The sequence below is a fragment of the Cynara cardunculus genome (assembly GCF_001531365.2).
Source record: "Cynara cardunculus var. scolymus isolate 2C chromosome LG 8, CcrdV1, whole genome shotgun sequence".
In the NCBI taxonomy this organism is placed as follows: Eukaryota; Viridiplantae; Streptophyta; class Magnoliopsida; order Asterales; family Asteraceae; genus Cynara; species Cynara cardunculus.
In genome coordinates this window covers 24258337-24271647 of record NC_037535.1, presented here as the reverse complement: position 1 = coordinate 24271647, position 13311 = coordinate 24258337, and the positions used below count along the sequence as shown (strand labels likewise).

Genomic DNA, 13311 nt, shown 5'->3' with positions numbered 1-13311 from the left:
GGTCTAAAGTTGTATGGTGACAATTTTGTAATTATTGAGAAATCTCGTGGCGTTTATAAATGTTTAAATTTTCAGATTATAGATCTAATCCAAGGATTGAGAATTAGTCTCACGGGTCTTACGAAAAACAATTGGTCTCACATGATCCCAATTCTCTCTCTCTCTCTCTCTCTCTCTCTATATATATATATATATATATATCAATTGAAGAGAAAACTGATTAGTTTATGATAACCGTGAGATCAAATGTGAACCACTCATTTGAGATATTTAAAGATATTTCTTAAATAAGTTAAAATGATAATATAGTAATTTTATTTTTGACAACTAATCAAAATATTTAAATAAATTTTTTAGAAGAAAGTATTTTATTAAATTAGTTACCTAATATATATCGTATTTTAAAGACGTTTGTGAATTAAAGTGTATCATAGTGATAACATTCACAATTTTTCACATGTATCACTATGTATTTTCTTTGTTTTATGAAATGTATTATAATGTGCATTTTAGTTATTTTCATTACTTTACAATGGATATCATATTGTGCATCTTGTATGTATGTATATATATCTAGGTATCATAGTGAATATCGTTTGTAGGTATCATAATGTTATCTTGTATTCACATAAGGTTCTTTAGAATAAGGTTCGCTAACTAAGATTCGTCGGAGATAGAAAAGATGAGAGATGAGAGGGATATTTATGAAATTCTTAATTAATATTTTAAGTTAAAATTAACAAAATTATTAATTTCCCGATTCAACCTTTTGATTTGTGGTTGAGATTGAATCTCACGGTTACCACAAACAAAATAGTTCTCATTTGATTAGACTATAATAAATATATATATATATATATATATATATATAAAATATATCATAATATGCTGAAATCCATATGCATGGCCTCTCGCTTCACCTCCGACCTAATACCCTGATAACCCATCCGACCATCCCTTTGGGCGTTAAAACGTTTATAGGGGACGCGCCCCCTATCGGTGACCCACCTCCTACCAATCTTCTTCCCCTCGTATTTAGACGATATAGACCCTCTTAGCATGAGGGAACAAATCCAAAATAAACTGCATAGTAAAAGGTTTATTACGTAACAAAATGAATATAAAGGACCAACACTGCAAAATTACAAATATTAGGGACCAAATACGTAACTTACTTTAATATTTAATAAATCAAAGATGAAAAAAATAATGCAAGTTGGTGAGCTGTAAGAAAAGGTACTGATTTGTCGGGTGGGTCAATGATTAGCAACATGCCCGCTGACTGCCCAATGAAACCCCACTTTTAACTTTATATTCTCTTGGTTCCGAATTAAATAAAATTTATATATAAAAATACACATAATTTAAAAAATATGTAATTATTATATTTTTTAAATAAGTAAATGATAAATTCATTTTTGATAAAAGAGAGAAAAAAATTTCCATCTTATAATCGAGGATAAAATGGAAACTTATTTTTTAAAAATAAATACTTATTTTGAGACAAACTAAAGTAGTAATGTGGATATTTAATTTAGGATAAGGTAAGAATGGTGATTTGTCTTGACCCAGTGGGAAACCCGGCTCACCCGCCCCGAATGGAGACGGGGATTCCTCACTAAAACGGGTCCCTAGTTCAGGGAGATGTTACTCAAACTGGGGTCGGGGATCCCTTGTAGACTCACACTAACAGATATTTTTCATAGGGTTTGACAATGACAAGGGTTTGATCGGCAATGGGATGCTAATTCCCATACCTGTCGGGGACCGAGGTCGGGGCCCGAGGTCGGGGCCCGAGGCTGTAGGCATGGCAACGGGGCGGGGATGGGGCGAGTTTTGTAATCCCCGGCCCCGACCCCGGTTTGTAATACCGTCCCCCGGCCCCGGCCCCGTTCCCCGGCGGGTACGGGGATTATCATCTCCTCCCCGGTCAAATTCTAGCAATCCCCGGTCAATCCCCGGTCAAAACCCGATAAAAAGTATGCTTTAGTTTGATTATACCGGGGATCCCCGGCCCCGACTCTGGCCCCGTTTTGAGTAACATTCCCCGTCCCCAGCCCGTCCCCGGTTTGAGTCTACCGGGGATCCCGGGACCCATTTTAGCTAGGAATCCTCGTCCCCGTTCAGGTCGGGTGAACCGGGTTCCCCACCGGGTCGGGGCAAATCACCATCCCTACGAGGCTGTTACTAAAAACCGGGGTCATGGATTACAAAACCTGCCCCCATCCCCGCCTCGTTGTCATGCTCATGCTTAGGAGAAGGAGATTTTTCAATCTCTTAATGGTTCTAAAACTCTATGAATAATGTTGTATCTTGAGTCTCCCTTAACCATTCAGCATCTTAATTCCATTGTAAACAATTATCGAACAATTATATTTCATTTTGCACTATATCACGAGAGTCTCTTAATCATTCTAATCACTTAGGGATTTTTTGTTTACTTCTTAATAATTCTATTAAGAGACAATCTCTAAGTCGTTAAGAGATTAGTTTTGTTTGGCAAAAAGAAGTCTGTCTTTTAATGGTTCTAAAACCCTCTAGAGTATCACGGGTCTCCCTTACAATTTAGCGCTCTAATTTCATTGTAAACAATTAATAAACAATTATATTTCATTTTACATTATATCACGAGAGTCTCTTAATCATTATACACCAAGTCATTCAACAATGGTTAAACAACCTCTTAATCATTCCAAACATTAAATTCTATTAATTTTTTTAGATTTTTCCATTTAAAAACTATAATCATAATTTTTAAAATTAAAAAAAATATTTATATTATTTTATCCTACGTGTGATGTATCGCAACTCACCTTAGACCATGTTATCACCACCCATCTCCATCGCTACCAATCGGTCCATACCACCGTCACCGTCACCGTCATCCACCGCCAGACACCAACCTTCACACTCACCGGAAACACTCGCATCACTAATCGCCACCACCAAAAACATCCGCCAACTCCTCCAAATCCACGCAGCTGCAATCCGCCATGGGCATGATAACCACCTAATTCTAAAATTCAAACTCCAGCGATCTTACTCTTCATTTGGACGCCTTGATTCATCTCTTGTTCTTTTCGAGCTCACCCACAATCCCGATGTGTTCTTCTACACTTCCATCATCCACGCTCATGCCGTCGATAATCTCCATAAGCGAGGACTGCAATTCTACGTTCAGATGATATCGCAAGATGTAGAGCCCAATGAATTCACATTATCTGCTCTCTTAAAGGGTTGTGCTTTAGAACATGGAAAAACCCTTCATCCTCACGCAATTAAACTGGGATTTGATTGTAATATGCATGTGAGAACAGCTCTTGTTGATGTTTACTCAAGAGGTGGGGATTTGGTCTCTGCCCGCCAACTGTTCGACAAAATGCCTGAAAGAAGTTTGGTTTCTTTGACTTCCATGATCACAGGGTATGTGAAGAACGGGGATCTCGATAACGCACGCGTGTTGTTTGATGGAATGCCGGAGAGGGATGCTGTGTGTTGGAATGTGATGATCGGCGGGTATGTGAAATATGGGAAGCCGACGGAAGCTTTAACCCTATTTAGGAAAATGCTCACAAAGATGAACCCTAATGAAGTCACCATTGTTGCGGTTCTATCTGCTTGTGGGCAGCTTGGAGTTTTGGAATCAGGGAAATGGATTCATTCGTATGTGAAAAACAATAGTATTCACATGAATGTTCATGTGGGTACTGCTTTAATCGATATGTATAGCAAATGTGGTGGTTTGGATGACGCTCGAATGGTCTTCGATCAGCTCAAGAACAAGGACGTTATCGCTTACAACTCGATGATTGCGGCTTATGCCATGCACGGATGTTGCCGAGAAGCTTTGATTCTGTTTAGCGATATGGGTAGGAGGCGTACACGGCCAACGGATATCTCGTTCATCGGAATCTTGAATGCTTGTGCTCATTCGGGTTTGGTTTCTGTCGGAAAGGGTGTTTTTCTTTCGATGAAAACTAAACACGGGATCGAACCGTCAATCGAGCACTACGGATGTATGGTGAACCTTCTTGGTCGAGCCGGTTTTCTTGAAACGGCATACGGGTTCGTCAAGAACATGAAGGTTGATCCCGATCCTGTTATATGGGGAACTTTACTCGATTCTTGTAGCCTCCATGGAAACGTTCATTTAGCCGAAGAGATCGTCAAGTTTTTGGTCGATCGCAATCTTGCGAATTCGGGAACTTATATCCTTCTTTCAAACTTATATGGTGCCACTTCAAATTGGGTCGGGGTGGCTCGGATGCGGACCATGATGAAGACCCACGGGGTTCAAAAAGAACCCGGGTGTAGCTCGATTGAAGTGCGTAACACGGTGCATGAGTTCGTTGCAGGTGACGTGAAACACCCAAATAGCAAAGAGATTTATATGATGCTCGAGGAGATAAACGGATGGTTGAAGGGCCATGGTTATCGTCCTCGGACCGACATAGTGTTGCATGATGTCGGAAAGACGGAAAGAGAGCGGTCGTTAGCGGTTCATAGCGAGAGGCTTGCGATCGCGTTTGGGCTTATTAGCACCGAGCCAGGAAGTAGTATAAAGATTGTGAAGAACCTTAGGGTTTGTTCGGATTGTCACGAGGTAACGAAACTGATCTCGAAGATCACGAGACGTAAAATCGTGGTTAGAGATCGTAATCGGTTTCACCATTTCACCGATGGTTCGTGCTCTTGTGGAGATTATTGGTGATATCCGATGAAGCTTGATCAAATTGTATTATTCAAATATATATCGGTTGATTTGGAGCTATTTGGTAGTTGCTGAATGGTTTGGTGTCGAATGATTAAGAGACTCTCATTATATAATCAAAATGAAATATAATTGTTTACAATGAAATTAGGATGCTGAATGGTTAAGGGAGACCCATGATAGAAAATTATTCAGAGGGTTTTAGAGCCATTAAGAGACATATATTTTTTTTTGTTAAACAAGATTCACCTCTTAACGATTCAGAGTCTGCCACTTAATGAAACTATTAAAAGGTAGACAAACAACCGATTGTTTACGTGGTTTGCTCAAATTTTGGATTTGTTCCCTAAAACGAACTATGTATACTAATGGTCCTTAACTTTTCAATTTCATAACAATTAAGGTTCCTGAAGTTAACATCATCAATTAGCAACCATTAAAATCAGATAATATCTGGTATAATTACATCACACGTGTAAACATGCAAAAGTACTAAAAGAATATTGAAATTTTAAATAAAAATATGAAAAATGTAAAATGACTAAAATACCCTTTTTATGTTGGAAGATAGAAAGGTAATCCATAAGCCGAGAAGGCACCAAGAAAAAGGAAGACGGAAATGGCGTTCGCTGCAAATCCGTTAGCTCTCAGCGTTCCCGATCCTACCTTCGAATCCTGGCTCCGAGACAGCGGTTACCTAGAGGTTCTTGACCAACGAACCTCCGACCTCCATCGTATCTCATCCACCGCCGCCGCCACCACCGCCGCCGATTCCGACTCTGCAACCGCCGATCCGCCCTCCGTTTCCGTCGCTGCCGCCGTCAGTAGCGGATTTTTGCTGTCGGTTGTGTTATCCTACATCGGAATCTTACTTTCTCTATTAACACTAAATCCATTCTCAAAGCTCACAAATGAAGACTTCTCTGGCGATACTCCGTCATGGACGCTAGGGTTCTTTGGTTACTCCGGCTCTTATTCATTTCCTTCGTCTCGTTCACAAGCTCGTATGAGAGTCACTGAGAACGTCAAGCGATATTGCCGCAATTACGCCAGTCTCTTCATCCTCTTCTTTGCGTGCTCTCTGTATGTATCCTTGTAGCAATTTCTCCAGCTTCACTAGGCTTGTTATATAATTCAATTACTCGATTATGTGAGAATTTCATATTGTGATTTGAACAGTGTTGTTTGTTGCTGCTAATGTCTAGGTATCAGATACCGATTGCTCTTGTTGGTTTGGTATCGAGCTTGGCACTGTGGGATCTGTTTGCGTACTATGGCCATCGTTGGGGTTTAGACAATCATCCTGTTACTCGAGAATGCTTGCTTCGCCTATTACAATGTGGTTAGTTTTTGTATTTTTGATTTATAGTCCAAATTATGTGCCAATTGGTGATTATGTTTGCATCATGTTCATTTGATTGCCTTTTTCTATTACGTTTGCTGGTTATAGAGATTTCTTAAAGTTTTGACATGTTTCTACGTATCGTCTTTAACATCATAGCAGCTGGTTAGTATCCAATCTAACTCAACCTAGCTCCCCCATTCTCTAAACTGTTTGAAGTCGAACCTACTAGAGCAAATTTTATTTTGATATCCTTTTTAGTTGCCATAACAGTTTTGATTTCTGGTTCTTCATGATGAGATTCTTTGAGGAACATCATGTCCCACTAAACACTGCCCATGTAAAGTATTAATGATGAATATATAGCAATTTGAAGGTAATTTATTTGCGTCATCAACATGTACGTAAGGAATTTCTTGCATAAGTGATTAGTTGTGGTGCTGGTAGCTCTGTAGGCCACAATGGCACAAATGCTCTACGAAGAAGAATGAGAAGTAACTTGCCAACTTCTAGGAGAGACATTATTGACTGCATTAATCTTGGTGTTTAAAAAAACTCGCTAATTAACTTGGGTTACAGGTCCGGTTCTGGCTGTATTGACTGCATCTTTTGGTGTACTAGTCATTCCTTACCTTGGGACCAAATTGGTTATTGGGCAGTGAAAATTATATTTTAGAATGTAACTTCTGTAAGATTGCATAGCTGCAATACAGCTAGGTTAGTTGAGTTGGTAGCTCCGTAACTGTGGAGGATGCATGTTCTGAATGCTCATAGATGTCCTTGCCTCACATTGATCTTGGTTTATAACTGATGCACTGTCAAGGTTTGTTAGCAGTCCGAAGACAATTCCAACTACTGTAGTAAGAATGACATGATAGAGAGGGGCTTATTTGTTGTGCCCTTGGGAAGAGAGGAGATAGCTCTATGCATCACGTACCTGTTTTAAGAGCTTGTGTACAGTGTATTCTTCCCTCTCATATTAGTTGTAATGCTGATGTACTGTTCTTCACAGCGGTTCATTTAGCGACAATAACTTCACTATCAAAAGTTGTTAAGTCTACTTCCTTTGTGTGAGAATTTGCACTGTGCTTTTAGATGGAAAATTAATCTTCGGAGAGCGCCTTGTTGGCTCTTGTAAGAATACCAATATACACTTTGCTTTCAAGTCCCTCTCTCTCTCTCTCTCTCTCCCCCTCTTTCTCTCTCTCTTCCCCTTTGTCAACAAAGCTACATCCTCACCCTACATTTATCTCTTATGAGGGTTGAAATCCATCCTCATGATCATTTGTTTGTTGGGCCAAACGCACACTTGTTTAGGAAGGCTGTCTAGAAATCTTTTACATAAAAATTCAAATAATTCAGTATATTGGTATGAATTTTGTAAAGATGCTGTTTTTAGTCAGTATAGCCTCTTTTAGAATATTTCAAAGCAATTTTTATTTATCAACTTGTCTATTCACTTGTTAAAATAGCAATTTGTAAAGATGCTGTTTATTCATTTGTTAAAATGAATCCTAAAAGAATTTTCCCTGATAAAATATAAATGGTATATATGATTGATATATAATCAGGTTACATAGATCCCTTTTTATTGAAAGTTCTCAACTACAAGGATGAGAAAACTGGCGAAATTTGCTCATTATTTTGATACACAAGTAATTTATGGAATTCAAATGGAGTTCGGTTAAGAATAAACTTTTCCCTTATCTAGTTATGCATGGTTATCTGACCTTTGATAGGAGTTCTTGGACATACATGACTAAGGCTGGGGATCTGTACCTAGAGTGGACGGTTGGTAGGGAGCTGGAGAGGTAGTTGGGGAAGGGGGGGGGGGGTAGTGAACCGACAGTTAGATTGTTAAAGCCCTAAGTTGCACTAGAGATGTGTAATTTCCTTACCTTCGTTATGTTCTCTTATACATGCTTTTATTTGTTAGGCTGCTGTTTACTTATATCTAGCTTTTCAAATTGTATCGCATCTGCCTTTCTTGTCTCTTCTTCCATTTCAAACCCTTCCTTTCATCTATATGTTCTCCAACTTTTTGGATTTTCTCATTCACATACATCTCAAAAGCTGGGGTATTCATGGAATTAGTCGCTCCACTTTTATTGGGGTAGAGATAACATCTGCATACATTATACTCTCCCTAGACCGCACCTCCAGATGAAATATTTTGTGTTCGTTTCGTTTGGTTTGGTTTAGTTATATATGGTTATGCAATGAAAATGTGATAATTGAGGATTCCCCCAATCAACAACCCCGAAACCAGTAGTTTATTTTACCTCAAATTGTAATGGCAAGAGTTGGACAAAGCTATGCTTTTTGCATAATGGTTCGTATTAGTATCTAATGAAATCCGACTGGTCTTGGAATTGCAGCAACTGCAGTTATTATATTTGTGTGCAATGTTCAAATGGCACTGCTATGCACCATCGGAGTTAGTTATGCAGGTCAGTGAACGCAGCTCTTTATTGCTCCTTTTACGGATGTACTCCTTCCGTCCCAAAGTAAATGCCCACAATGAAAAAGACACATGGTAATAGAAAATTTGTGATTATTCATTTTTTTAATTGATTAATTAATTGACCATTTTACCCTTGATAATAGAGAGGGTAATGAATTTCTCCATCTCATAATTGAGGGTAGAATTGGAAAGTGAACACTTCTGAAAATGTACACTAAACTAAGGGGCCGTTTACCAAACAGGGGTATTGGAAAGCAGACACTTGGGTGCGTTTGGGCATAGGACAAAACATAACAAGGATCCCTGTTCCATGTGTGGCAGGACTTTTATGTGGAACAGACAGGCACAAAGTGGAATATGCTTGTTCCACCCCTACCCCATAGAACATAGTGGAACAAACTTATATTTTACCAATATAACCTCAAAAATAGAACTTAAGTCTTTCCTAAAACATCAAATAGGTCTTCTTTTTACATTTAATTCATCCTTTAAATTTTATTTATTATATTTTATACTTTTTAAACTTTCATTTTACTATCTTCAAAATATTGTTTTTTATACGATTTCTATATTTTTATTAATTTATGTAATTTATTATATATAAAGAAAAATAATAATGAGAGAAGAGATAAAATAAAAATTGGAAACTACATAAACTTTTTATTTTGGTGTTGTTTTAATTGTTTTAACGAAAACTTTCTACTGGTATATTTTGTTGTAAAAAATAATTATTTTATTATAATTTAATAAATTACATAAATTAATCAAAACATATAAACAACTCATTAGGGTAAATTGGTTATTTTACTTGTTATGTTCTGTCTAGTTTTCTTTTACCGTACGCTGAACAATTGACATGTACAGTTCTATCTGTACACCAAACGCACTCTTATTTTTGAAAATGAAAATGCACGCTTACTGGCAAGAGTCATCATCCTTGCTTACTTTATCAGGTATATTCTCGGCTATAAAAATGGATTGTTGGTAAGCGTCTTTTACTTGATAGGCATCTACTGGATAAGAGTCTTCTCCCCCACTTACCGGGTAAGATTCAGTAAGCGTTTGGTAAACAACCCTAAGATAGAAATGTTTGACACTTACTTTGTGACGGAGGGAGTTTCATAGGTTGGGTTCCAGTGAGAATGGAAATTATGGTGAGAAGGATAAGAAGAGATCTGCACCCTTGGATCTATCCTATTTGAAGATCAACACTAATGCGTTAATTCTGGTGATAAGCGCAATTCATGGGGCGGAATGGGGGTGAGATTAAAAGTGATCAAGGGTCCCTTGTTACGCTTCTCACCTCAACTCCCATCCTTCGTTCGGGTTTCATATACTTTTCTAAATCACGAAATCGTTGCATTGCAGTAATGATGTTGCATGCCTCATTCCGGAAGCTGACACCTGTCAAGCAAACTGTAAAAGGGAAACAGAAATAGAAATATTCGCGAAGAAGGTACAAAGGCATCGTATTTAAGCACATATTTTGTGATCCATAGCCAGGGCGAGGGGTGAACCATTGGTTCAAATATGCAAGAATCATCATATGATATCTAAGCACATATATTGAAACTTGATTAATTTTGATAACACAGATTTAACCAATGATTTCATGATCTGAGATGAGTTCTCAAATCGACTTTTTGATTGTAATTTTGTATAAATTATACAAGTTTGATAATTCTTTAGCGTTCTTTGTCTATTTGTTTGGACTTGGGGACTCGCGGCACAGGTTCAAATGGAAGCCGTGAATATTTTGAGAACCTAGGAACCGATTATTCATTATGAATATTGTGATGGATGTTGATGATGAATAGTGAAAATGTGACATTTGAGGTTTTACCTTGATTCATGAATATTTTAGAGGTATTTTTTGTTATGAAATAGCTAGTTTTCAGACCTCAAAAATATTTATAGTTTTCGTTTGAACTTTTCTCCACTTGTAATTGGGGGTGCTTTAAAAGCTATGAGAGTATGTACCTAATCATACATACACTATGCTTTGTGCATGGACTTTTGGACTTGATTATTTCAACCAAAGAGCATCTCCAACTGTTATGCTAAAGTAGAGGTTTTAAAGATATATGAGCTTTTTTTGCTCCAACAACCAGCGACACCGTATGCTATAAATAGAAGAAAATAAGGATGAAATCGCTAAAACTTAATATTGACGAATCATGAGAGAGAGAGAGAGATTATTTTAATTGAACGTATTATAATTTTTTATATAGTTTTTTGAAGTATATACCGAGAAAGAATTTATATACCCCCTTCGTTTTCAAATAAATGTCTACAATTGAAATGATACATGATTTTAAGTATGCATAGTTATTACACTTTTTTGTCAACCAAATGATGTATTTACCTTTATTTCATTTCTCTCTCTTTACAACTCTTAAATACTTATTAATTAATGATAGATTTGAAATTTTGATTATGTACCTTTGAAAACGAACACTTGTTTTAGGACAAATGTAGACACTTATATTGGAACGGGAAAGTAACAAGTTTAATAACATAATTAATGATGGCATTGGTATAAAAGAGTAGCTAATGAGGTTATAATTTTTTTAGAATATTTTGAAAATAATAATTATAGATGATCTATTTTTTTTAAAAAGGGTTTCAGCAGACGTTAGAAGTGACCATTATCATGGCACAAAAATTGAACATTTAATCAAAAAGATAGGAACAAAAATGATGTTGTAATGCATCAAATAATTACTCAAAAAACTGAACAGCTCTAACAAACAGGTCCATCAAGTTCATATCCCAAACCCAAGTATCCAACAATATTTTGACTACAAAAAAAAAATAGATAAAAAGTTACTATATCTTTCTCTCGATGTTATTTACATTTGAATAAATTAATAATAATAATAATAATAATGAACACAAAATCCACCTTAAAGGCATAGATTGTACTTTATAAGACACAAATCCCATCTCTCTCTCTCTCTCTCTCTCTCTAAGTTGGGTTGAGATCTCGAGAACCTTGGCCTTGCCATCTGCACCATCAAAACAAAGATTCAGGTTTTTTTCTTAATCATCTTCTAATAAATAAATCTTGTGAACCACCATAAATGCAATTTTATGGGTATCTGGGTCAGCTTGTACATACTTCGACTAATCTCAAGGGTTCTGGACAATAGCCAGGAAAATCCCCTGTGGCTTTGCAGGACTCAAAATGGTGGCCTTTGAGAAGGATCCTCAAAATCCCAGACCTTGTCGTCAATTGAGTTTAACCCCAAAGTTAATGCAATAGTAAGTTGTGATAATGATGAGGGGTAAATAAGTAATTCCACCTTGCCAAAAAAAGAGAACAAAGTCTCCTAATCCTCTTACCGGGTAAGAGATGAAGTTGTTTACCAATACACTCTTCTTACCGGGTAAGAGTTGTTTACCACTACACTCTTCTTACCGGGTAAGAGTTGTTTACCAATACACTTTGACCTACGCTCTTACCCGAGAGATGATGTTGACTGGGTAAGGAAGGAAGCGGTCAACGCTTACTAAGATCAAATCCCCAACAAAATCTTAGGAGATTTTGGGAATTTTATTAGACAATTTTTACTCCAACAAATTCTCTAAAATGGAGAAAACTAGAGAGAGCGCGAAACGCTCCAAATTTGGATAACTCCCCAAAAATGATTGCCAAATAATTTTTATTCATATTCTCTCCTATAACAACCTTCAAATGAAATGTTTTAGGAGAGCAATAATATTTTTATTAAATGTATACAAAATTTTAATAATATAATCAGTGATTAATCTTCAAAATAGAGAAGCGGTTAGAGTTAAAGGCAATCCTTTTTAAGATTTTGAATTTTGATTCTCCGTTTTGAAGGATTTTAAAGAATCTGTTGGAGATGCTTTTACCCAATTTGTTGTTGATAAACCTCCTCTAAGAGCATCTCCAACAAATTCTCTAAAATAAAAATACATTCAACTCCAACATGCCCAAAATCTCTATTTTCTCTATTTTTTAGAATCTGTTGGAGATACTCTAAGGTGTCTTAAAAGATGCAGCAAAAGCTAAAAAACAGCATCAACGATTTACTCGCTACCGAAAAATGGTTAACTTGACAAACCTTGAAAGTAAGAACCTCGCGAGCGGGCTTAGGTTGGCATGTGACTGAGCCTCTTTGTTCTGTTGCTTCTTTTTGGCATCGGCTTCTGCATTTGCAATCTCCGACTCTGTTACCGTTTTACCCTTAGAGAATCCCCGTGTTGCGACCTCTTGCAGATCCTTCAATGCCGGTTCTTTTGAACTGGAAAGCGTTTCCGTTAAGGAAAAATATAGAGAGTAAAAATTTGTAGACAAGAGCATAAGCCTCAAGATTACCTTGCTAGCCGGTGAAGCAACCTGGTGACGAGAAATTTACAAGATCCGGGCTTCGTGTATTCCATATCCATCAAAGAATTTATCACAGAACGAACAACGGACGCCTCTAAATCATCGGAAACTGCCTACATTCATATGCAGAACATCACAACTTTTTAAATAGTTTTACGTCCTCCGTCCCAATAAGGTGAAGAGCGTCAATAGGGTTTCATCATGATCCTAAATTGATATACGCCCTACGTCCCAAAATAAGTGTCTACTTTCCAATTTTAACCTTAATTATGAGATCAATAAATTCATTACTCCTATTATCAAGGGTAGAATTGTTATTTACTTGATTTAAAAAATGTAATAATTACAGGCTCTCGCATGTAGCTCAGTTGGCAGAAGCGCGGGTGACTTTGCCCAAATACAAGACAGGTCCTGGTTTCAATCCTCCCCCCCCCCCC

The 13311-nt window shown here is 37.2% G+C and overlaps 3 protein-coding genes across 5 annotated transcripts in view; 2 read left to right on the top strand and 1 right to left on the bottom strand.

Moving 5' to 3' along the window:
• The first annotated feature begins 2821 nt into the window (after positions 1–2821).
• LOC112517209 (pentatricopeptide repeat-containing protein ELI1, chloroplastic) lies at positions 2822–4768 on the top strand. The gene has a single exon (XM_025124570.1). It carries the CDS (start codon positions 2822–2824, stop codon positions 4709–4711), a length of 1890 nt encoding a protein of 629 aa, XP_024980338.1. The 3' UTR covers positions 4712–4768.
• Positions 4769–5330: 562 nt separating this feature from the next.
• Positions 5331–10355, top strand: LOC112517104 (PRA1 family protein H). Its single transcript, XM_025124425.1, has 4 exons — positions 5331–5794; positions 5917–6053; positions 8432–8503; positions 9886–10355. Exons 1-4 carry the CDS (start codon positions 5331–5333, stop codon positions 9954–9956), a joined length of 744 nt encoding a protein of 247 aa, XP_024980193.1. The 3' UTR covers positions 9957–10355.
• Positions 10356–11256: 901 nt separating this feature from the next.
• LOC112516524 (serine/threonine-protein kinase 24-like) overlaps positions 11257–13311 on the bottom strand; it is a 16744-nt gene continuing 14689 nt past the window's right edge. For 2 of the 3 annotated variants that reach the window (XM_025123604.1, XM_025123605.1), the window contains exons 18-20: positions 12863–12987; positions 12609–12788; positions 11257–11525 (exon numbers count right to left, since the gene is read on the bottom strand). In XM_025123604.1, coding sequence (XP_024979372.1) covers positions 11486–11525; positions 12609–12788; positions 12863–12987 — 345 coding nt within the window. In that variant the 3' untranslated portion in view covers positions 11257–11485. Of the gene's footprint in view, positions 11526–12608; positions 12789–12862; positions 12988–13311 lie in introns of those variants that run through there. The other variant, XM_025123606.1, reaches the window with a different exon arrangement.